This window comes from Dermacentor albipictus, unplaced genomic scaffold, assembly GCF_038994185.2.
Source record: "Dermacentor albipictus isolate Rhodes 1998 colony unplaced genomic scaffold, USDA_Dalb.pri_finalv2 scaffold_13, whole genome shotgun sequence".
Classification (NCBI taxonomy): Eukaryota; Metazoa; Arthropoda; class Arachnida; order Ixodida; family Ixodidae; genus Dermacentor; species Dermacentor albipictus.
This window is the reverse complement of record NW_027225567.1, coordinates 10,212,226-10,238,251: the sequence shown is the minus strand read 5'-3', so window position 1 is coordinate 10,238,251 and position 26,026 is coordinate 10,212,226. Positions and strand designations below refer to the sequence as shown.

Below are 26,026 nucleotides of genomic sequence, written 5' to 3'. Positions count from 1 at the left end.
ATTCGTCTTGCCATGGATGATGCACCATTTAGCAAAAGCATGTTGTTCAGGTGGATAGTTACGCCATTACTGTGTACGTCAGTCTCGATGTATGTCACTTTGACTATTATTTATGATTTTCACATTTGTTAACGCAGTGTTTTCCTGTGTACTTGCATAGTCTTAGCAAGAACGTGTTGTGCTGATGTATGTCACTGACAATTTCTTGCTCTATACGACATGAGTGTTGACATGTGCCCGGGACCACACCAGAAATGTATAATCTCGTGAGTTCCAGACGCTTGAACAGTGGCTGTCTGAAATAAAAATTGAAATTAAGATAAAAAAATAATAGCTGACACACGAACCAGAGTGAATGCAATGTGCTACGCATATATCACAAAGCGCTTCAGTGCAGAACCCAAAGGAATTTGTTGCCGTAGTGACTGAATTCACAAGAGTAGGACACTTATGGGCCTCGTTAATTTTGCTTGAGTGATGAGCGAAGCTCGAAAAATACAAGACTAGGTGGAGCTGCGAGTAACCCGCAACGCTATATCTTATCCGTCGCTGTGCCATGTGTTATGCCCGTTAAATCCCAGTTGTCTTCAGTTTTACTATTTTTTTCTTGTTCTATTGGTTTGTCTATCACGCAAAATTCGGGGTATCTGCAAGACATTCAGTGGCTACACATAACAGGGAAGGTGGTATCGGAATGTTTCGGGACTAGCTCTTCTTTGAAGAAACAAATTTATTTATGTGCATTCAAACACTATCACACTTGAAATAGTCCCGTCAGCAATACAGCGCTTCTAGCGTTCCTAACCCTTGGCGAATATGTCCTGGAGGAGGAGGAGGAGGAAAAACGTTTATTGAGCTCTAGAAAAATTTTATGAATTTCGCGGAGTGAGATGGTGTCTTCCATCTTATTAGCAATGGCCGTCTGCCCCTAGTCCAGGGCTCCGCTGGATGCCGCTGCCAGCTGGGCCCGTCGGATCAGCCCTAGTTGGACGTCCCGACGGTCGCTGGAGAGCATTCCTTCCCATTGCTCTGCACTCGGGTTTGGTATTATTGGTGCCGCATTTGTTTTCTGGGAGGCCCACGTTATATGGTAGAGCGTGGGTGTTTCCTGGCACCATGGGCATTTATCAGTGTACTGTGTGGGTTGTATTTTACTGAGGGTGTTTAAGTTCGGATATGCACCCGTCTGTAGCAGCCTCCAAGCTACGGACTCCTCTCTTGTGAGAGAGCTATGCGGCGGGGGCTACCGCTTCCTGCTGCCCTTATAGTGGTTTAGGATAGCCGAGTATGCTCTGGGGACTGGCTCGGTTTCCTCGAGGTCATTGGCGGAGGGTGCTCGGTATGCAGTGTATCCTCGAGCTACCCTGTCGACCTCAGGGTTCCCTTCCACGTCCGTGTGACCCGGCGTCCACACTATCGTGCGTCTAATTGGTTGTTCTTTTTCTGTGTTTTGTGTGTGGTGATCTTCAGAACGGAGTATGCGGAGCGCTGTGTGACCTATTCTGCCTAACATGTAGTTTCGGCATGCTGTTTGGGTGTCGGTTAGTATTGTTAAGGACCGCCTAGTCCGATAGCCCTCCGCTGCCGCAACAGCGACGACCGCTTCTTCAGCCTCGAGTACCGTGCAGTCCCGTAGAGATGGGCTGACGATTTCTCGCATGTCCGAGTTTGTCACCGCCGCTACTGCGTTGGGGTGGGTCTGTTTCGCCCTTCTGGTGTATGTGGCTGCGTCCACGTATACCGTTGTTGCCTGGGAAGCTAGTGACTTTTGGATGCATTCTGATCTCGCCTTCCTGCGTTCTTCGTATAGGTTGGGGTCCATATTTTTGGGAATGGGAACCACCTTGACTGTGTTTCGTATTTTGTCCGGGATAGTCTGGACGTCTTTTTTCCGGAACGAGTCGAACACGCTTCTGCAAGTTGAGCTTCATTTATGCAAAGGTCTTGAAACGGCGACCTTTCAGTTGGATTTATAAATTTAGGAAGACAGCAAAATAAGGGCGAGCCTAGTCTGACGAATGACCCGGCTCGAGGATCATCACTAGTGAAAAAGCTCATGGCACTGAAAAAACGAAACCTTCACATGATCGAAAAAATAAACACTAGGTGTGATTGCAGCACGAGAAAATACATTCTCATCGTCTTTTTCGCGATTCCCGGCATTGTGCACCACGAATTCGTCCCTACTGGTCGAACTATGAATAGGGAGCTTAACTGCCAAATTTTAAGGCGTCTGATGGAGGACGTTTCGAGAAAACGGCCTGATCTGGTGCGCACTAGAAGTTGGATGCTACACGACGACAATACTCTTGTCAGAGATCACTCCGCTAATTTCTCCGGAAAGAACATGGTTTCCACCATATGCTCGTAAAATTTTGCTTCCGCTTGTTTCACTCCCAAGAATTAAAAACCCAGCTGAAAAGCCGCCCCTTTGGCACGACTTCCTTATTAAGCTCGAATCCCAGAAGAGTGCTTGACTCCTTTGGAAAAGAAGACGGCCAGGATATATTAGTAAATTGGAAGGAACGCTCGGAGCGCTCTATCGCTGTGCAAAGAGACTAAACGGTGTACGTACGTACATGCGTCCGTACGGGAATCGCATGTGCGTGCCTGCGTGCGTGTGTGTGTTTATATATGCATACAACGGCTACGAGGAGCCAGGTTCCCTTCCCGTATGTAGCGTCCAGCAGGCTCACCTGGACGTTGTCGTTCATGTAGTCGGCGACGAGCCGCCTGACGAGCGAAAGCACGAGCAGCGCAGCGAGCGTGTCGTGCAGGATGAGAGGCGCTAGCAGGGCGGCCGACATGCAGATCAGCGCCACGCTACGCAGCCTCGCCCCGAACACATCCAGCAGCCACAGCGACACGCGCTGGTACACGCTCGTCAAGCACAGCAGGAACACCATCATCACGTCCACCAGCACCACCAGCAGGGTGCCCTGTGCAGTTGCCAAACGTTCTGCACGAGTTCACTGTTGACACATTACATTAGAGGCTTTAATGTCTTTTGTTAATATCTTTTGTAAACTTTTTGTTAATACTTGTTTGTATTTTTTATTTTTTACTGCATTACTTCTTGTTTTGACTCCACTCCTTTCTGTAACGCCTTCGGGCCTTGAAAGTACGTGAAATAAATAAATAAATAAATGTTGTGATTATAGAGGAAGATGTACAGGAACACTGACATTGGACAAGAACTTTATTGGAGTGTCCTGAGGAACTTGATTGGGGGGAACCGAAGGATCCCCAATTAAGTTGGTGGCTCCGCCAACGACGGGACAGGGAGGTGGTGACTCTCCGCGACGTCGCGGGCCCTCTGGACGGACTGTAGACGCTTCGTGAAATCCGAGCTCTTCAGCAAGGCGCCCCACTTACACTTGTATTGATGGTCGGAGCCCGCGTTTTACGGGCACAGCCAGAGCATGTGGTCGAAGGAGCAGCATGCGTGACCGCATTTGGAGCACGACTGCGGGAAGTTCGGGTCTATCCAACGTAGCGGCTCTGGGGGTGAGGTAGGATCTGATTTGTAAGAGCCTGAAAGTAACGGCCTGAGCCCTGTCCAATTTCGGGCTGGAGGAGGGGGGGGGGGGTAATTTCTGCCTGCTGTGTCTGTAATCCGACGTAATTCCGTGATAGGTGGTAAGAGGACCTTTGAACGGGCAATCCTGTGGGAGAGCTGGACCGTGAGCTCGGGCGCGGCTCGTGAATTCATGCGCCAGGCAGTTGGCGCGCTCGTTAGGGTTGCAACCCGCTTGGTTACTTATATCGTTCACGTGGGCCGGGAACTACGCTATGGTATGACCTCCAGTTTCTTCACCCGTAGTAATACGAAAGGATCTGTTGACGATGCCGGCTGCGTATTTAGAAACTAGAGCGGACGAGAAAGCCCTGACCGCCGTGCGCGAGTCAGAGAAAATGGTCGCCGGGCCTTTTGCGGCTTGAAGAGCCAAGGTTATCGCGGTTTCCTTCGACTCGTTCGCGTGTTCAGTGTAGATTGACGCGGCGTGGATATGTGTTCCGCGCATGTCAACGAGCGAGATTCCAAACCTGTCTTTGCTGTCATATTTGGTGGCGTCGACGAAGAATGCATCTGCCCCGTGAAGGTCGATTCGTTGAAGCATGGTTCTAGCCCGCGCTCTTCTGCGACCTTCATTATATATTGGGTGGATATTCCTCGTTGCGGGCTCAACCTTTAAACCTTCCCGGGCTAATTTAGACAGGGAGTGTCTGTCGCGTGGTACCTGTATAGGGTGTATACCAGCTTAATCAAGAATCTTAATTCCCAGCTCAATTGACGAAAGCCTGGAGATCTGTGCAACAAACTGTGCTTCGATTAATTCGTCTGTGGTATTGTGAATTCCAAGTTCAAGTAGTTTTACCGTGCTAGCGGACTGTGGAATACCGAGTATTCTTTTGACGCCGGACCTGATGAGCGTGTCGAGTTTGTTCTTTCCGATTTTGCTCCATTTGAAGTACGGTGTTGTGTAAGTAATATGACTGATGAAAAAAGCTTGGAAGACCCTGAGTAGGTTGTCCTCCTTGAGTCCCCCTCCCCCCCTTTTGCTTGTGATTCTAGTTATGAGTCTTAGTATATGTTTCGCATGCGCGCCTAGCTTGTTTAGAGCTTCTGCATTACAGCCATTGGCGTTGATTAACAGTCCTAAAATTTTGATGGAGTTCACCCTGGCAATGGGGTGCCCTTCTGGTGTCATAATTTCGGTTGGCAGCGTTTCCATAGGCTCGAGGTTCCTAACGCCCTGCCTCGACTGTCTGTAGAGGAGGAGTTCGGATTTGGTCGGTGACAGCTTGAGACCCGTGGATGTAAGAAATTCTTCCGTTACATCTATGGCCGCCTGGAGAGATTGCTCTAGATCGGCCAGAGATCCCCCCGGGGATCAGAGTGTGATATCGTCTGCATAGATTGCGTGGCCAATTTTGGGGAGTTCGGCCAGCCTTTCGGAGAGTTTATGCATGGCGATATTAAACAGTAACCGGGATAGGACCGAGCTCTGAGGGGTTCCGCATTTGCCTAGTACGTAAGGACAGCCCGAGATCGTCCCCAGTCAGAGGAACGCTTTTCCTTTCCGATAGGAACGAGAGAGTGAAATTAAAGAATTTCCGCCCTAGGTTGAGATAGGAAATTTCGTTCAAATGAGTTCATGAGCCACCTTATCAAAGGCCTTAGCGAGGTCGAGCTCAATTTATTTATTTATTTATTTATTTATTGAGTACTATTGAGTAATATTTATTTGTTGAGTACTATTGAGTACTATTTATTTATTGAGGCATTACAGCAGGGAGGTACATGCATATCTACATCAATTGACACTCATTTCAACACACAAATCGCGGTAAAACTTTTCGTTACATTGTATACCTACAGTATTTGACGGGAGAGCATTCCATTCCCTCGTGGTTCTATGAAAAAATTCATAACGCAAGGCGTCACCTTTAAAAGGAAATTCATGAAGTTTCACGGCATGGTCTCTTCTACGCGTGATATACGACGGTAATGTAATATATTTGTTCCTGCCAATGCTTGTTTTATAACAGTAAACACTGTGAAAAAATTTGGGTCTGAGGCCCTTTCTTCTGTCCTTTTGATCCTGCCAATGAAGTCTGCGCTTGCCTTCGGTGATACTGAGGTTTTTGTCATAACTCCCCATAACGAATCGAACCGCCCTATTCTGAATTTTTTCAAGTAAATTGACTAACTGACACGTATAAGGTTCCCAGCAGATACAAAAGTGCTTAAGTACCGAACGTACGTGAGTAGAATACAGCCGTTCTTTCAATTTACTAGGTAATTGACCAAAATTTCGTCGGAGAAAGCCCAACTTTCGTGCCGCCTTCCTTCTTATCCGCAGTGCATGCCTGTTCCACCTTAAATCCGAGGTAAACCAACCTCCCAAGTATTTGTATTCCGTAAACCTGGTTAGAGTAACGCTATTTAATTTGTACTGGTATGTCTTATATGAACGTTTCTTTGTAAAGGTGATGTTTAAATATTTTGAAACGTTAAGCGACATTTCCCATTTCGCACACCAAGTTGAAAGTTTATCTAAATCACTCTGAAGTGCATAAAAATCACAATCACTATCAATATCCCTATATACTACGCGGTCATCTGCAAACATCCTGAAAGATGACGTAATACCACTAGTGATACCATTTATATACAATAAAAATAAAAGGGGCTCCAAGACAGAGCCTTGGGGTACTCCAGCGGTCACTGTAGCAAGATCAGAGGAGATGCCATTGAGAACCAGACTGTTGTCTATGTGAGAGATATTCAGATATCCATGCAATTACCTTTTTGTGCAACTTGTAGGCGTGTAATTTGCTAATAAGTAGGTCATGAGCCACAACGTCAAATGATTTACAAAAATCTAGAAAGATGCAATCAATTATCTGCCTTTTGTCTATTGCTAGGGCCAAATCGTGAGTGTATTCTACAAGCTGCGTAGTACAAGAAAAACCCTGCCGAAATCCGTGTTGGTTCGCATTTAATAGATTGTGTTTAACTAGATGTGACATAATACAACTATAAACGCGAAGAAAGGGGGTTAACCGAGGGGCTCGATTTTTATTAGTCATATCATAAGAAGCCAACAAACACTGACACCAAGGACAACATAGGGGAAATTACTTGTGCTTTATAAATGAAATAAAGAAAAGAAAGTTAAAGGTAATTGAAGTGGATGAAAAAACAACATGCCGCAGGTGGGAACCGAACCCACAACCTTCGCATCTCGCGTGCGATGCTCCACCAATTGAGCTACCGCGGCGCCGTTTTCCCATCCACTTTCTTGGGTATTTATGTGTCCTAGTAGAACCCTGGGAGTGTTAGCCAGCGCCACCACTCACAGACCTTGGCGGCGGACGTGGAACGTGGGACGTGGAACGCCGCCAAGGTTTGTGAGTGGTGGCGCTGGCTAACACTCCCAGGGTTCTACTAGGACACATAAATACCCAAGAAAGTGGATGGGAAAACGGCGCCGCGGTAGCTCTATTGGTAGAGCATCGCGCGCGAAATGCGAAGGTTGTGGGTTCGGTTCCCACCTGCGGCAAGTTGTTTTTTCATCCACTTTAATTACCTTTAGCTTATCGTTTCTATATTTCATTTATAAAGCACAAGTAATTTCCCCTATTTTGTCCTTGGTGTCAGTGTTTCTTGGCTTCTTATGATGCGAATAATACAACTATATATAACGTGTTCCATCATTTTACATGCAATGCTAGTCAAAGACACTGGCCTGCAGTTCTCAATGCAGTTTTTAGGCCCACTTTTGTATACAGGCACAACATTTGCCAATTTCCAGTCGGTAGGTACGGCACCCATGTCTAAGCATTTTTGATACCTGATGATACCTTGTACGTCCGGCGTCTCGTTCTCAAATATGGATCTTTTCAGGAGGAGCATTGCGTCCTGCGTGGAGAGTCTCTTTCTGAAACCTGTTAGATCATACCTAAATAGTTCATGGTTTTCTATGTGTTCGACGATTCGATTGTGTACTGCATGTTCGGCCACTTTGCAAATGCACGATGTTAGAGAGATGGGACGCAGGTTATTTATGTGCGGAGATTTACCGGTTTGAGGATGAGCACCACCTTGATGGTTCGCCATTCCGACGGGACCTGCCCCGATCTCCACACCTCGTTTATCTCTGCCGTTAGGATTTCGATGGCCCTGTCGTCCAGGTTCCGGAGGAGCTTGCTAGTGACCCCGTCTGGCCCCGGGACCAATCTTCCATTTAAGTTGAAGAATACGTGTCTGATTTCTCAAATTGTGAAAGGTTCGTCTAATTCTGGCTTGTATAGCCCCGCGTAACCAACTCTCACGCCTCTGCCTTGCGAATCTCATTCCATAACGGGTAGGTAAGTTCACGCCAGGTCGTTGATAATTACTTAGTTTGTGAGGCCTGAGGTGACCTGCTTATGCATGAGCCTATCGACGGCGAGATTTAACGCATTCCTGGACTGTTTGTCGTTGAGAAGGCTTTTAAGCAGATTCCACTTACTACCTCTTCTCATGCGACCGTCCGTTTCGTTGCATGTCTCGTGCCACTGTTGCAAGGCCAGTTGTCTGGAATACCACTCTATTTCCTTGTTTACGGACGTTAGTTTTGCTCGTAGTCGGCGATTTAATTTCTGCATTTTCCACCTCTCCCCAAGAGCGTGTTTAGCTTCCAGGAGATGCATTAATCGCGAGTCCATTTTGGGAACTTCAAGTAGTGTGCTGATTTCTTTGGCCGCCTTTTTGATGGCCTGTTTAAGATTGGCAATTAGATCTTTGAAGAATTCGCTTTAGGGGGCCGTTTCGGCTCGAATTTTCCGGAAAAGATCCCAATCTACGTATTCGTACTTGACCGGAGGTTTGGGTTTGACCTGCACCGCGTGGTAGTCACTACCCAAGTCCCCATAGGGATTATCCCAAGTGCCCTCGATATTTCGGAAGAATGCGAGGTCTGGCGTTGTGTCTCCACTGACCGAATTACCCCTTCTAGTGGGAAATCTAGTATCCGTAACAAGCGTGAGGTTAAAATCGGTTGCACATCTGGCTAAGTTTGTGCCCTTCTTGCTTCTAAAGCCGCATCCCCATTTCGTGTTCGGAGCGTTGAAGTCCCCGCAATTAAGAGGCGCGTTTCTGGCTGCCTTGATTTCGGTATGGAATAGTGCATTAAAGTCTCTGTTCCTATCTGCAGGCAAACTGTAGACGTCAAGAATGAAGGCATTCGCGTTGCTTCTTCGCATCTACTGGGCACGAGCTCGATCAGTTGTGCTTCTAGTCCACTCCGATATTTTCGAGCGGTGTGCTCCACAAAAGAGACGCTCTTTTTAACTAAGGCGCCGATGCCTCTACCCGTTCCTATTTTGTACGCTACGACGCGATACCCCGATAGAGCTATCTCCTTCTGCGCGAGCGTCTCCTGCAGTAATATCACTTGTGGCTTATCTGTCACCGATCTGACGACCTGACCTAACGAAGCCTTGCGCCTCTGGAAGCTAGCGTAGTTCCACTGCCAAATTTTATCGGTATTGCTATTTGTGATCGCCATCTTGTTTACTGTGATATTTTCAGAAACCTTTGGCGCCCCCTTCGGGATTTGATCGAGTAGGGAGCGGTTTAGTATGTGTTGTTTTTCTACTTTTGGGCTGAGCCCTAGGTCTTTCTAGTAGCGTTACTCTCAACACTATGGCGGAAAGAATTTCCATAATTCTCCTCCTCATCAGCACCATCAGCCTATTTTATGTCCACTGCAGGACAAAGGCCTCTCCCTGCGATCTCCAATTACCCCTGTCCTGCGCCAACCGATTCCAACTAGCACCCGCAAATTTCCTAATTTCGTCGCACCACCTAGTCTTCTGTCGTCCTCTGCTGCGCTTTCCTTTTCTTGGTACCCATTCTGTCACCCTAATTGTATAACGGTTATCTAATCTGTGCATTACACGGCCGCCCCAGCGCCATTTTTTTTCTCTTAATGTCTATTAGAATATCGTCTCTACCCGTTTTCTCTCTGATCCAAACTCTTAAATCTCTTAAAGTTATGCCTATCATTCTTCGTTCCATCGCTCTTTGCGCGGTCCTTAACTTGTTCTCAAGCTTCTTTGTCAGCCTCCAAGTCTCTGCGTCATATGTCAGCACCAGCAAAATGCACCGATTGTATACTTTCCTTTTCAATGATAACAGTAAGCTCCCAGTCAGGAGCTCACGATCTCTGCCGTATGCGATCCAACCCATTTTTATTCTGTGAATTTCCTTCTCATGGTCATGGTTCCCCGTGATTAGCTGACCTAGGTAAACGTACTCCTTGACAGACTCTAGAGGCTGACTTGCGATCTTGAACTCTTGTTCCCTTGGCCGGCTATTTATAATTATCTTTGTCTTCTGCATATAATTCTTCAACCCAACTCTTACACTTTCCCTGTTGGGGTCCTCAATCATTTGATGTAACTCGTCCGCAGTGTTGCTGAATAGAACAATGTCATCGGCAAACCGAAAGTTGCTGAGGTATTCGCCGTCGGTCCTTACACCTAAACCTTCCCAGTTTATTAGCTTGAAAACTTCTTCCAAGTACGCAGTGAATAGTATTGGAGAGATTGTGTCTCTTTGTCCACTCCTTTCTTTATAGAGATCTTCCTACTTTCCTTGTGGAGAATTAAGGTAGCTGTGGAATCTCTGTAGATAGTTTCCAAGATAATTACGTAAACACACGCGGGCACCAGCGATTACTCTCGAACGTTCGATGGCTCATGTATAAAAGCTGACGTGCTTGACCCGCTGATCAGATTTCGACAATCGCCAAATGTGTTCACCGCTATCGTCGTGTTTTAAGTGTAGCCTGCTTTTGTGGGCACAGGTTCGGTCAATAAAAGTTAGTTTCGTCATTCACAGTATTGCTACTGTGTTCTTTGCCGTCGCTACTACGTGTCAATACCGACGCTGTTTGTGTAAACGCACGAGTTCACAAAAGAAAATAACGTGGTCGACCGCTATGTTCGCACCGCGGCGCATTCTAATAGGAAGACAGGCGCCCCACAATCAGGGGGTATCACCGATTTTGGTCATTCTGACCATTTTTCGCATTATTGAAGATGGTCACACACTTTATGTGTGTAAATAACAGTATGCAACTTGGCATTCTGTTGGCCTCCCCACTGCCTGTGTATGTATGTACGCCTAGCACTATGGCACACCATTAAGCAAGACGTGCAGTGGTGAAACGTGATATTCGCCCTAAGAACTACACGTCATGCCCTACTCCAGTCATGAGTTTTTGTGCGTACTCATACTGTTTAATTACTTATTCATTTTACGCCACAGGTGCAGCGTTTTCAGGCTAAGGGGGAGCTTGTAGAGCGTTGCCGAAGCTCCTCTTCCAGCCATTTGTCACGCTGAAGAAACCTCCCTTAAAAGCATTCACCAGCTGGCTAGATGGCTAGCTGACAATGTCAAAATATGATTACACGTACACGTTGTTTCGGTCTTGTCTGACACGCTTCTTATTTGGTCGCGAGTCTCGCGTGGGTACGCGTGGGGCGGCTGTCGTGGCGAGCAGCGGCGCCTGCCATATTGTTTCTCGTGGACAATGGCGCCACAGTACATCGCAAAAGGCGGATTGAGCTATCGCGGCGCCATTTCCCCGTACCCTTTCTTGGGTATTGATGTTTCCCAGCAGAACCCTGGGAGTTTTAGCCAGCGCCGCCATTAACAAACCTTGGCGGCGGATGTGGAACATGCTTCCTGCCGCTTTTTCGGTGAAGGAAACCGGTCGATAAACCCACACTTCATACCTGCAAATACCGCAAATAGCATCAGGAACACCTTAGACTACTGTCATTCAAAGGACCAGGCAGGATTCCGAAAAGGCTACTCAACAACAGACCATATTCACACTATGAATCAGGTGATAGAGAAATTTGTGGAATATAACCAACCATTATATATAGCTTTCATTGATTACGAGAAAGTGTTTGATTCAGTCGAAACCTCAGCAGTCATGGAGGCATTACGGAATCAGGGTGTAGACGAGCCGTATGTAAAAATACTGAAAGATATCTATAGCGGCTCCGCAGCCACCGTAGTCCTCCATGAAGAAAGCAACAAAATCCCAATAAAGAAAGGCGTCAGGCAGGGAGATACGATCTCTCGAATGCGTTTCACTACGTGTTTACAGGAAGTATTCAGAGACCTGGATCGGGAAGAATTGGTGATAAGAGTTAATCAAGAATACCTTAGAAACTTGCGATTCGCTGATGATATTGCCTTGCTTAGGAACTGAGGGGACCAATTGCAATGCATGCTCACTGACCTGGAGAGGCAAAGCAGAAGGGTGGGTCTAAATGATAATCTGCAGAAAACTAAAGTAATGTTTAACAGTCTCGGTAGAGAACAGCAGTTTACGTTAGGTAGCGAGGCACTGGAAGTTGTAAGGGAATACATCTACTTAGGGCAGGCAGTCACCGCGGATCCGGATCATGAGGCTAAAATGATCGGAAGAATAAGAATGGGCTGGGGTGCGTTTGGCAGGCATTCTCAGATCATGAATAGCAGGTTGCCATTATCCCTCAAGACAAAAGTGTATAACAGCTGTGTCTTACCAGTATTCATGTACGGGGCAGAAACCTGTAGGCTTACTAAAAAGGGTTCTACTTAAATTCAGGACGGCGCAACGAGCTATGGAAAGAAGAATGATGGGTGTAACGTCAAGGGATAAGAAAAGAGCAGATTGGGTGACATCTTAGTTGAAATCATGAAAAATAAATGGGCATGGGCAGGACATGTGATGAGGAGGGAAGATACCCGATGGTCATTAAGGGTTACGGACTGGATTCCAAGGGAAGGGAAGCACAGTAGGGGGTGGCGGAAAGTTAGGTGGGCGGATGAGATTAAGTTTGCAGGGCGACATGGCCACAATTAGTGCATGAGCGGGGTAGTTGGAGAAGTATGGGAGAGGCCTTTGCCCAGCAGTGGGCGTAACCAGGATGATGATGATGATGATGATGATGATGATGATACCTGAAGGCATCAATGTCGCCGAATTCGAGACCCTCGTTATGCAATGCACGAGAAAAAAGGAACACGGGGGCCCCAGGGGCCCGAGTTTTGTTAGTCATATCATAAGAAGCCAACGAGCACTGACACCAAGGACAGCATAGGGGAAATTACCTGTGCTTAACAAATCAAATAAAGAAACGATAAATTAATGGAAATGAAAGTGGATTAAAAAACAACTTGCCGCAGGTGTGGAACGATCCAACAACGTTCGCATTTCGCATGCGATGCTCTAACAATTGAGCTAACGCGGCGCCCTTTCCCATCCACTTTCTTGGGGATATATGTTTCCTAGCAGAACCGTGCGAGTGTTAACCATCTAGGCATCTTCCTACTTTTTTTGTATAGAATTAAGGTGGTTTGCGAATCTCTGTAGATATTATTCAGGGTATATAAGTAAGTGGTCTTTACTCCTTGATTACACAATGCCTCTATGACTGCTGGTATCTCTGCTGAATCAAATACTTTTTCGTAATCTATGAAAGCCATATAGAAAGGCTTATTTTCTTCTGCGGATTTCTTGATAACCTGATTAACGACATGGATGTGATCCATTATAGAGTATACCATCCTGAAGCCAGCCTGTTCCCTTGGTCGACTAAAGTCCAGTGTTGCGCTTATTCTATTGGATATTAATTTGATAAATGTTTTATATAATACTGGGAGTAAGCTAATGGCCCTCTAAATTTTCAGTTCTTTAACGTCTCCCTTTTTATGGATTAGTATAATGTTTGCATTCTTCAAGTTTTCTGGGACCCTTGCAGTCGATAGACACTTCGTAAAGAGAGCCGCCAGTTTTCCTAGCATTATGTCTCTTCCATCGTTTATTAAATGGATTGTTATTCCAGCCTCTGCTGCCGATTTTCCCCGTTTCATGCCTTGCAAGGCCTTTCTGGCCTCATCTCTTGTTATAAGAGGAGTTTCGTATACTGGTCATCATCGTTTCGAATAGTGTACTCCTGAGTCCTATGGATACTGTACAGGTCAGTAAAGAATTCTTGTGCTGCTTTTATTATACCTTCGAGATTGCTGATGTTATTACCCTGCTCATCTTTCCGTGCATACATCTTGGTTTGTTCCATGTAAAGTTTCCTTCTCACTGATTTCAGGCTACGTCCATTTTTTACCGCTTCTTCAGTCTTTAATTCTCACGTTGTAATTTCTAATATCCTTTATTTTCGCTTTGTTGATCAGTTTTGACCGTTCCGCGAATTCTATCTTATCTCTTGAGCTCGACGCTTTCATTCTTTGTCGTTTCTTTATTAGGTACTTTGTTACTTGGGAGAGCTTGCCTACTGGTTGCATTGGTGCCTTGCCTCCCACTTCGACTGCTGCCTCGTTATAGTATCATTCATTACTTCTATGTCATCATAATCATATCTCTGTTCGAAGGCTGCATATTTGTTTGCAAGTACCAGCCTAAATTTGTCTGCTTTTACCCTTACGGCATTTAAGTTGACCTGTTCTTTCTTGACCAATTTTACTCTTTCTCTATTAAAATTGAGGTGAATCCTAACTCTCACTAACCTATGATAACTGCACGTTACCCTACCTATCACTTATACATCCTGCACTATGCTGGGATCAGAACAAAGTATTAAATCAGTTTCATCTCTTCTTTCACCATTAGGGCTTTTCCAGGTCCTCTTTCTATTGCTACATTTCTTGAAAAAGGTGTTCATTATTCTCAGCTTATTCCTTTCTGCGAATTCTACCAGCATCTCTCCTCTAGTGTTTCTAGAATCGACACCGTAGTTGCCAACTGCCTATTCACCCGCCTGCTTTTCCCCCGCTCTTGCATTGAAGTCACCCATTACTGCTGTATGCCGCGTTTGCACTTTTCGCATCGCTAATTCAACATCTTCATAAAACTTATCTACTTCCTCATCTTCGTGACTGCACGTTGGAGTGTAGGTTTGTACTACCTTTAATCTATACCACTTATTTAGTCTCATTACGACTACTACTACCCTCTCGTTGATGCTGTAGAATTCGTCAATGTTGCCTGCTATGTCCTTATGGATTAGGAATCCTACCACGTATTGCTTCTTATCTGGGAGACCTCTATAGCAGAGGACATGGCCGTTATTCAGCAATGTGTAAGCCTCACCAGCTCTTCTAATCTCACTAAGGCCGATAATATTCCAAACAATGTCCGATAGTTTTTCGAAGAGTCCTGCTAAGCTAGCCTCACTCGAGTGGGTTCGGGTGTTAAACGTTGCAAGGGTCAGTTTCCACTGGTGGCCTGTCCGGACCCAGTGATTCTTAGCATCCTCTGCTGCGTTACAGGTCTGACCGCCGCCTTGGTCAGGTGCTCCGCAGCTGCTGGAGACTGAGGGCCATTGGTTATTTGTAGATATCATCAGGGAGGTTGTGGCCGAATACTGCACTAGGGAGACCAATTCCTCTTCTGGTAAGGGAGTGTCTTTGTTGGAGCTTAGTGGGCCTTCCTAATTTGGTTGTACCTGGATTAGTATAGCTCCACTCGCTCTCGGCATCTTTCGCCGGTGTCCAGCATCACTCCAAGCCTGCAGGTTTAGTGCACTGGAGAATGTAGAATAAAAAAAAAACAAAAAACCGGGTGAGGGGGGATTTGAAGTTCCGACTACCGGCAGCAGGGCGTTCGACGTGGCTCAGTAAGATAATCCCAAAGGCGGCTAGGCTACCTTGTCTCCGAAAAGTACGGCCTAGAAGGCCCTACATACCTAAGAGATCAGCTGATTTGTCCGCCTTCTGTTACGGCCGCGGTCGCAATACAATTCTCGGGAATACAAAAATAAAGTAAGCAGGAAAGAATAACTACAGATCTAGACGAAAGGGATGGACGCATATACGATGGGGCTGAAAATCTGTCTGTTAACTTTACAGCTAGGTGTCGTTGCTACTTGCTTTCCCTTATTCTTTTCGTGAATACTGTAAACAAAAACCTCCCCGTCATTTTTCTCGGTTCCTTTTTTGCGGAAATTTCGCATCCTGAAAGAAAGCCCGTTTTGGCAGCGCGCCTCGTAAGTTGCTGCGGATAAGTTCTTGAAAATTTGTAGTGTTAAGGAGTGTGTAGTGCCAACATCTAATTCGCTTATTAGGTTCCCCGAATTAGTTTTCAAGATCTGTATAAGCTAGAGATTCTATGTATCGTGGTCTTATAAAGAGGGAATCGGGGTGGCATGTCCATCCGTTCGGAATTTGTCTGCGTTATAGTTTCTGGTGTTGTCACTAGAAAGCATGTGCAAGGTATGTCGGTAGTATATTTTCAAAGCCCTTTTCGTAAAGATTTAGTGTTGCACGATATAGGGTCAATTCTCCGTAGCCCTAACCTAACTTTATACAACCCTAACTTTATACAAAATTTACAGATAGTGGATGACAGCGTACAGGTAAGAGCGCATCAGACCAACTGGACGGCTGGGAGCGACTCTCTCATTTCACACACAAACAGGCCGGTTCTCCCTTAAACCCCTTCGGCGACTCCTCGTCGACAGGAACCAGTTTGGAGACTTCTCGTCGGCAGGAACCAGACGGGGCAGGGTGATGACGTCGCCCGCGTCGAATTCTCGATTCGTAGCGGAGATGGCGGGCGTTTTTTGAAGTCGCCTCCCGTGTCGAATTCTTGATTCGTCGTGGAGAAGTGGGAGCTCCCGTCGCCTCGCTGATATGCACGTGGTGCGCGTAATATGGCAGCTCCCGTCGTCTCGTGGTAGCCACGTGGTGCACGTAGGATGGCTCAACAGCGTGCAAACAATGCCTCGATGAATCGCGTGATCCCAGTAATTGGGGGAAGCGCGTGTCATCGAAACATTACAACTATTTTATGTGCAGCAGAAAAAGAAATTCCTGCAGAACCATCTCACGATCGCTCCAGGCGTTAATAATGCGGTTAGTAGTGAACATGTCGACGACAGTTTGACGACGACAGTATGACGAGAATCTGATGACGAAGCTGGAATTACAACGACTGTGTCACGATGGCGCAATGGCGACGATGACATGACAACGATGGAACGATTACAATGAAATGACGAAGAAGGAATGACGTCGATGGAACGACAGTGGTTGGTGTGGCGACTACAGCATGACGTCGATGGTGTGACGTTGACGCCATGACGATAGTCGGATGACGAAGCTGGAATGTTCACAGTGCGACGACCATAGCAGCATCATGACCCCGACCACATACATAGTGTCCCAAGCTAATAGAAAACTTGGATCACTTTAATTGAGGTCATAGTGCTGAGGCGCCTATAAGGTAAAGCTATTCCAATCTTTTCTATTACAATTCTGCAATCAGCCCTCGACGATTGGTCGAAAAATTTTCGCACCACACCCACTTCGCCTGTCTGTCAATAGATGTCACGAAAACCGCGATAGCACCCGATCTGTTATGTCGTTTACACACTGATTGTGCATGATCGGACCGAACAAAAGAAAAAAAGTTATTTCTGATTGGACGCCTTTGTGCCGTTTACCCCCTGCTATTGGTGAAAAGTTTTCGGGCTGCACGCACTTCAGCTGCCTTTCACGCAACGTCACAAAACCGCAAAAAATCACTGCGTCAAAGTGACGTGCACGCGTTAAAGATAGATTAAGATGCCGAACAAAATTGAATTTTCTTCTGAATAGCCGCAGGCTCCCTCGTTCTGAAAGGAATAAGAGATGGCTGCCGCCGATCGCTCAGGCACTGGCTACTCGCACTTGCCGGGAGCAAGGGTTTACTTGCGTCTAATAAATCTTCTTGCGTGGCCGTGTAACGTTTTCGAGCACTTTCGGCACGTTTACGACGTCGCTCTGCCAACTATTCTTGGCTGAGGATGCGTTTTAGCGGCAATCTTAACCACCGTTGCATGCCGCCACGATTTTTGACTCGCCCCCTCAAGCTAAGTAAGGGAAAGCGGACCAGTTGCAGAGGCCGGCACCACCCCCCTCCTCCGGTTACCTACCATCACTGTGCTGGCTCGGCCCCATCGAAACCCTCTCCACTTGAGCGTGCTGCTTATTTGCTGCTTATAATTATATAAGAAAAACCGCTCAATGTAGGCAATGTTATTAGCTTTGAACGCAAACAAAAGTGACCTCCTATGAACGAGGAGAGAGTTTGATTGAGCTGTTCAGGCAACGCTGCGGTTTACCTTCCGATGCCTACGTCGCTGGTTACATAAATATGACGTCAGGACATTCGAATAAGAGCAGATTCGAATAGCTTGACGTTATAGGGCCCCTGTATTCATACGGACAAGAAAGACGACAGGACAGGCAATCAAGCGCTATGTCTTCAAATAATGCAACGAACCAACTATAGCCCAAAAATATGCACTCTTGGGTCACCGGTTAGATACGGGATGGGTTACAAAGCATCCTAAGAATGCTAAACGTATTAAAAGGCGCGATAGGCTCATTGCAGCGCCGTGAGGTCGCAGTGCTGGCGTTGAGACAGACCTCAGGCGTCGCGCTTGCGGCTGTAGCTAGGAGTTGCAATAAATGTTAATACCACCTGTGCGTTGCTACATGGTCTGAATCGAACTGACGGTAGTGTCAGTTCGTTGGGGTCTCAGCACTATACTGTCTGTGCTACTCTGTGGTTCTGCGCGCATTGGGCTATGGGCGCCGGAGTAGGGGACGGATCCACATTATAATTCCGTCCGCTACATTGTCAAGATACCTTTCCTCCTATTCTCTTTATTTCTAGGCTCCCGTTCGCATCTTTACAATTGCTAGTAAGTACAGCGGGTCGTGGTGTTTCTCGAGGCGCTCGACGTTTCTGCGCAGGAGCGAGTAAACGGGGGTGCGAAAGAGAAAGTCAGGGAGCCTTTCATCCTTGAATATCTGATCCTTCCTAGGCACTGATATAATCTCGATCGGGTGAGGCGGGCCGTCACCGCAGAAATCAGGAAACCACGACGAAGCCGGGCATAGTGAGAATGAAAAAAAGTAGAAAAGGTTGTATTCACTTCATAGGTACATGGATGTGACTCTCATCTGACTCTCGAGCGGTCTCTTTAACACATGGGCCAGCCCGGCCTCAAATATACACTGGCGGTCCCGTTGTCGTCACCGTCTTCTCCAGGAGCCTGTGAAGTTGTAGTGCTTTTCGCCATCTACCCTTTTGTGTCAGCTTGTGGAGAGCGCGGGGGGGGGGGGGGTGCCTTGTTGCCTTTTTGGTGTTTCCTGCATCCTTTTCTGTCAGCTCTGACAGCGGGAGGGCACATTCTTGCCTTTTTGGTATGCCCTACACCGTTTTCTGTCCGCTCGGAGAGCGGCAGGGCGCCTTCTTGCCTCTTGGTTTTGCCTTGCATCCTTTTATTTTTATTTATTTATTTTATTTTATTGTACCCTCAAGACCGAAGTATACAGAGGGGAGTGGGTAAAAAAAGAACATACACAAGTAAATAAACAAAGCAGCAATAAACAACAAATGTGGTTAGTTAATTGTATCCGGGAGTAATGATGTCTGATAAGGCCGAACGAAACTTTGAGTTGTCCTTGATTGCGACAACTGCGCCGGGAAGGTGGTTCCATTCCTGAGAGGTCCTAGGAATGAATGATTCGTTACAGGTTCTGGTGCGGCACTGGATGATTCCAACCTTGTGGCTATGGTCGATGCGAGAGGAAATGTAGGTAGGAGGTGATATTAGATTATCGCGTAGGTACGAATTGTGGAAATATAGTTTATGAAATAAAGCAAGGCGAAAGCACTTACGCCGGGCTGAGAGAGGAGCAAGCAGCAAAGAGTTTTTCATGGCAGTTACGCTTGATGTACGGCTGTAGTTGCTATGAATGAAACGTACGGCATTCTTTTGGATTAGTTCGAGTGATTGAGTAAGGGTTTCGAGGTGCGGGTCCCAGATGGATGAAGCGTACTCCATTTTACTCCTAATAAGCGTTTTGTATAGAATTAATTTTAATGACGTAGGAGCAGAAGAAAAGTTTCGGCGAAGATAACCTAGCATGCGATTAGTATTGTTAATTACGTTGTCGATGTGCAACGACCAGGAAAGTGATGAGGTTATGTGGACGCCTAGGTATTTATACGAGGTTACGACCTCCAGGGGAGTATCATTAAGGTAATAGTTCGGTGGAGGAATATGGCTGCGAGTTACACGCATACATTTACATTTACTTACGTTAAGTTGCATTAACCATACGTCACACCAGTTAGAGATAGCGTTTATATCGTCTTGTAAGAATTTGTTATCAGATTTGTCCGAGATTTCACGGAGGATAACACAGTCATCTGCGAAAAGGTAAATGTTAGAACAAACGTCATTGGGTAAGTCGTTAATGTAAATTAAAAAAAGAAGAGGGCCTATAACAGATCCTTGGGGCAAACCAGAGTCTACAAGATTAGATGAGGACATATGATTTTCAACCACAACATACTGTGACCGATTAAAGAGAAAATGTTCAAGCCATGCAAACAGGTGAGGATCAAGATTAAGTTTACTAAGTTTAAATAGAAGTAATTTATGGCACACTTTGTCGAAGGCCTTGGCGAAATCAAAGAAAACACAGTCTGCGAAAGAACCTTTGTCGAGAATAAGATGAAGGCTGTGAGTAAAAGAAAGAAGTTGGGTTTCACATGACAAGTCTTTTCGGAAACCATGTTGTGCTTTTGTAAAAAATGAATTATTGTGTAAGTGCTTAGCTAAATGTGAGTACAGAATATGTTCAAGAACCTTGCAAGGAATGCTTGTGAGGGAAATGGGGCGGTAGCTGAGTGGCGAATGTTTGCTAACGGACTTATGAAGTGGGACCACCTTCCCGACCTTCCAATCTGTAGGTAGCCGATGGGTATCTAAGGATTGCTGAAAAATTTTCGAAAGCAGAACAGATGAATAAACAACAGTATTTTTCAGGAATTTCGCGTTAACCAAATCAGCACCAGGACTTGATGACAACTTAAGACCTTTAATTACATTTTCGACCCCAAGAGGTTCAATGATAGTAAAGTCCATTGGTGGGTAATTGCAAGACTCGAGCGTTGGAAGCACAGGGTTACTACATACGATAAAGTTGTTACAGAACACAGAGTTAAGGATATGGGGACATACATCTTCGGGTACCGGTGAACCGTTGGAATCAATCAACGTGATTGAATTATCTTTGGAAGGGTTAATAACACGCCAAAACCTTATAGGGTCATTCGCAAGCATTGTGGGCAAAGTGTGTACTTGGAATGTCTTTTTGGCAAGTTTAATAGCTTCTGTGTAAGTACTGTTTGCCTCCTTATAAGCGTCCCATTTCGATGCCAGTGAACTTTTATTGGCTATTCGATACAGTCATTTTTTTTCGGTTTGAAAGCCTTTTTAACTTGGAATTGAACCAGGGTTTCTTAACATTGCAGGATATTACGCTTGATGGAATAAACTTGTCGGTGAGCTCATGTATCTTATTTTTGAAAACGGTCCAGTTATCAACCGTGCGATCATCAAATTGGCTTATGAAAGGATCAAGAAAATTAGCAAGATGAATATTAATATCGTCAAAGTTTGCCCTATCGTAGTGGTAAATTACTTTTTTTCTCAACAATTGGTTTTATCACAGGAGATAATATGTTGAAAGAAAGACCCAGGTGATCGCTTAAGCCCGGTAAGCATGAAACATTGGTAACTATGTCAGGATGAGAGCATAATACTAAGTCAAGGAGGTTAGCGGCGCTTTCCGAGATCCTCGTTGGTTCTAATACTAATTGTGTTAGGGAAAACAAAGAGCAGAGATCAAGAAAGTCGTTACTTTGCGAAGAAAATGGATAACAGTGCGGAGGTTCAGTAGTCCAGCATATGTTGGGGAAATTGAAATCCCCCAATAATATGATGGGGTTCGAAGGATGCCACAAAGTAAGGGTGTTAAGCACATCGTGAAGCTCAGTGGTGAAAGTGGATGGGTAGGATGGAGCGCGGTAGCAGACAACAATCGTAATTTTACGGTAACCGATATCGACGCACGCGCACACAACTTCCAGGTTACAGTATAAGTGGACTTGATGACCTTGCAGGGATTTTGAAATAGCGAGTAGTACGCCTCCGCCTTTGCGATTAGTGCGATCGCAACGGAAGGTGTGAAATCGAGACAAGTCAAAGATTTCACAATCTTGCACATGGGGTTGTAGCCACGTTTCTGTTAATGCAATGATACCAGCATTACAGCTATCGATGAGCGATTCTAGTTCCACGCGTTTGCGAAACACACTTCGAGCGTTTGCTACAAGCACGGAGCCTTGTGGTGTTAAAGATACGTCATTGCCCTTTGCGCATTGCTATGTAGCAGGATGATGACGCAGATTGTCAGGTGCGCTTGCGTGATCTGGAACACTACTTTTAACTTGCTTAACGCTGTCAGTTGTTGAATCATACATAAAACATTGATTATCAATGAAAAGCTTGTTAAAACGTAGTTTAAATGAGGGAGAAATAGGTTGGTTTTTACCAAATTCGAGAAGCTTCTTTCGAGCGAGCCTTGTCGCAGGCGAGAAGTCCTCAGTTACTGAAATGTTACTATATTTAAGCTGGCTGCGCGACGAAAGTATGCTCTCCTTAATTTTGAAGTTTGTTAGTTTCCTTATAACCGGACGACATTTTGTGTTTGAAAAAGTCCCGATTCGATGCGCCCGTTCAACTGAGTTTGGTGGCAATGCATTTCCCATAGCTGACGACAGGGCATCCACGGTTTTTTGTTCAGTTTGCAGCCATGACTCATGGGAATCGGGTATGCCGTGAAAAACCAAGTTATTCCGCCTTGACCTGTCTTTCAAGTCGTCTAAGCGCGAGACTATGGTGTCCTGCTGCTTTTTTGACCGTTCAGCGCTCTCTTGAAGTATGGCTATATCTTTGCAAAATGTGTCTAGGGCTTCAGATTTTTTCTCAAGTGATTCAAGACGGCGGAAAATATCAGTTAGCTTGTTTTCGATTGCGTTTTGGCTGGCTTTCACATCCTTCATATCTGATTTCAATTCGGACTGACCTTTGGCAAGCTAGACTGTCGACTTCTTTATGTCTTTTAGCATCAATAGCACTGTACCCATTTGATCCGACTGGGATTCGGGAAGACTACTCGACGCAGAGTCATCTTGAGCCGACCTCTGCACCCTTGGAGGCCCCGGGTTTTCTTCGACATCACCGCATTGCAACAACAACAGCGCCACGTCGCAGCAATCACACATAGTAGCATGTAAGACAAGTGGGCATGGGAGCAGCAAAAGTGAGCGATTATCACTCCGTTTAGCATACAGGGTCAAATTGTTACGCACCTGTGGTGCGAAGAAAAGTTGCGCATGAGGCATAGTGCAACTAGTGCTGCTCGCATGCCCACTGAAGGAGTAGTTCATCAGCAAGCTGCTTTTGAAGGGGCTGGGAAAGGGCGGTGAATCAGCCAGTGACGTCGTGCCAGAAACGATGCGGTGTCCATCTAGCGGTACATCCAGGAAGGATGGAAGATTATGGAGGCCACACGTGCCGGTGACGGGCTCTTGATCTTGGACAGCATCGACGCGTTCGCCCATGGTAGGGCACGTTTGGATGGGCGCAGAAGGTGAAACAACGGCCAGCATAAGGAAAATCTGTGGAGCGAAGAAAAGTTGCGCATGAGGCATAGTGAAACTAGTGCTGCTCGCATGCCCACTGAAGGAGTAGTTCATCAGCAAGCTGCTTTTGAAGGGGCTGTGAAAGGGCGGTGAATCAGCCAGTGACGTCGTCCCAGAAACGATGCGGTGTCCATCTAGCGGTACATCCAGGAAGGATGGAAGATTATGGAGGCCACACGTGCCGGTGACGGGCTCTTGATCTTGGACAGCATCGACGCGTTCGCCCATGGTAGGGCACGTTTGGATGGGCGCAGAAGGTGAAACAAGGGCCAGCATCAGGAAAATCTGTGGAGCGAAGAAAAGTTGCGCATGAGGCATAGTGCAACTAGTGCTGCTCGCATGCCCACTCAAACTTGTGTCAGCTCGGAGAGAAGCGTGTCGTCGATTCGGAGAAGAGTGCAATCATGTTGACGTCGCGAAGCCCGCCTGAACGCCTCGCGCACCTGGCAGGTTGATAATAACCGTCCTACGGTGGAGAAGTTTGTTAGCGCGTGTTGCGCGCGTTTGGCCCTGGGGGTGCCGGCATAGAAGAGTGTGGTCAAGTTGTTAACGCTTGGACACTGGCTGCCGGCGCAGTGAAACAGGTGAAGCGGCAGACCCTGACGCCCCATTTGGTGATCGCTGTGTGTGCAGGTGCGTCGGATAGATTTCCTCACGCGCTCGGCGCTGGTGCTGAGTCAGTCATGCCGGATTATAACTTTGTCGCGCCTTACGGCGCTCTACCTCCGAAGAGTGATAGGGACCGTAGTAGAAGCCGGGCCTGCTCTCCTGCGTTTTCCAGGAGCATTTTTGAGTGGTCGCGTTTGAGGGAAATAAACGCACAGTGCCTTAGCAACCACGGCTGAACGCGATTACCTGATGTCCCGCCGTGAGGATTGTTGTTGCTCCAAGAGGTAAGGTTAGCTTAGGTTACGTTAGGTTAGTGTAAAAGGCGTAAGGGTGCCGCGGCGTATTCCCACAGCGGTTACGCCGTGCAGATTATTGTATTTGCGTCTCCTCCACGTTATGTTAGGTTACGTTAGGTTAACGTTGCCTTAGATTGGGTTAGGTTAACGCTACGTTACGCTAGGCTAGCGTAAGATCAGTTACGGTGGCGTGGCGTATTCTCGCGACGGTTACGTCATGAGCATTATTGTCTTTCGGTCTCGGCCTCGTTAGGTTAGGTTAACGTTAGGTTAGGTCAGCGTCAAATGCGTTAGGGGGGCGCGGCGTATTCTGGTAGCGGTTGCAGGGGCGTCGAGCATCACCGGCGCCTTTTCAGACACTCGCGTACAACCGCGGTTGCTAAGGCGCTCTGCCTTCTAGCTTTTCAATATATGTGAATCGGCCTTTTCCACGGTCCCTACTGCTCCCACAGAAACATTTGCGATGTTATCCGGCAGCCAGCGTATACTTGTATTGGTCTTTAACAGGCGTGCAGGTTTGTTCTTTTTATTCCTCCTACATAGAAACGCGACTGCGACCTCACCTCGCACTCACCTGTATACAGGGTGTGCCGACTATGATGCACCAAGAGTTAAATATATCCAGATGTTACACAGTTGGACAGAACCAAGATAATTTTATTTGCTGTCGCTTGGAGATACCAAGATTATTGTTTCATTCCGCCTAATTACGTAATTAGTCCTAGCTCGTTCATCAACTTCTCAAATATATTTAGACCAAAAAAAACTGTCATTGAGAAAATTGTAGAGCAGCATGAAAAACTACTGATACAGCTTTCTGTTGCAGGATACGTGCTACATAAAGGTATTTTTCCGACCGTGAAAGAAGCCCGCGAATACGCGCAACGTGTCTCAAGGGACCAGTCGCGCGGCAATTTTGCGTGTTTCCGCGGGCTTCTTTAACGCTCGGAAAAACACTCTTGAGCAACGGAAAACTGTACAGGGAATTTTTCGTGTTGCTGTACAATTTTCTCATGGCCACTTTTAATCTAATTGTTATATCTGAGAAGTTGGATAATTAATCAATAATATTTACGTAATTAGGTGGAATGCAAAAAATAATGTGCGTATCCTCAAGCGACGGCAAACAACATTACCTCGGTTCTGTCCAGCTCTGTGACAATTGTACATTTTTAAATCTTTTAAATAGTTGGGACACCCTGTATAGCGCCTCTTTGCTACCGCGGCGGGTTTCGGGGCTGCTTATTGGTTGTCTACAACTTACGTACGGATGATGCAGGGAAAACATTCTTGGTGAATTCGCAAAATCTAGTTGTGACAACAATGGTCTTCGGTCGACCACGGCTTAAAAGGATCTGTCAGTCACTCACGGCAAGAAAGCTAAAAACGTGCGTGGTCGACGTACCGACAATACGTGCAGGCATGCGGGGTCGCCAAGTCCCAGGTCGGTGAAGACGAAGAGTGGCAGCAGTGCTGTGATGGGTGCCGGAAGAGTCTCTGTCAGCAATAGGATGGACACCGTGGAGATGCAGAACCCACATCGAGACGCCTGCGTGAGCACCGTGTAATGCCCTTAAATAGAGGAATTATGGATTGAGTAAAAAAAATTCTATGGTTTTACGTGCCATAATCCCCAATCTGATCTTAAGGCACACCGTAGTGGGGCGGCTCTGGATTAATTTTGACCAGTACCATCGGAATGCCGCCGCCACGGACAGCATCGAACCTACGACCTCGTGCCCAGCAGTGCAACGCCATAGCCACCGAGCTATCGAGCAAGGTAATTATGATTCATTCATTCATTCATTCATTCATTCATTCATTCATTCATTCATTCATTCATACGTTCCAAACATACATTGAAATATTGAGGCATGGCGCCTTATGTAGGAGAATACGTTCAGACACATTCGGGTTCTTCGAATACCGTAGTGCACTTGCGCACAAGCAAATTACAATCAACAGCTCATGGTACATTGTGTCTACCAGCCTTGA

General features: G+C 46.3%; 1 protein-coding gene across 6 annotated transcripts in view; it reads right to left on the bottom strand.

Moving 5' to 3' along the window:
• The window catches only part of LOC135915709 (Na(+)/citrate cotransporter-like), a 212,088-nt gene that overhangs the window by 121,984 nt on the left and 64,078 nt on the right, over positions 1-26,026 (bottom strand). For all 6 annotated transcript variants that reach the window (XM_070528569.1, XM_070528571.1, XM_070528570.1 and 3 more), the window contains 2 exons: positions 25,437-25,580; positions 2,697-2,939 (listed from right to left, as the gene is read on the bottom strand). In XM_070528569.1, coding sequence (XP_070384670.1) covers positions 2,697-2,939; positions 25,437-25,580 — 387 coding nt within the window. The remainder of the gene's footprint in view (positions 1-2,696; positions 2,940-25,436; positions 25,581-26,026) is intronic.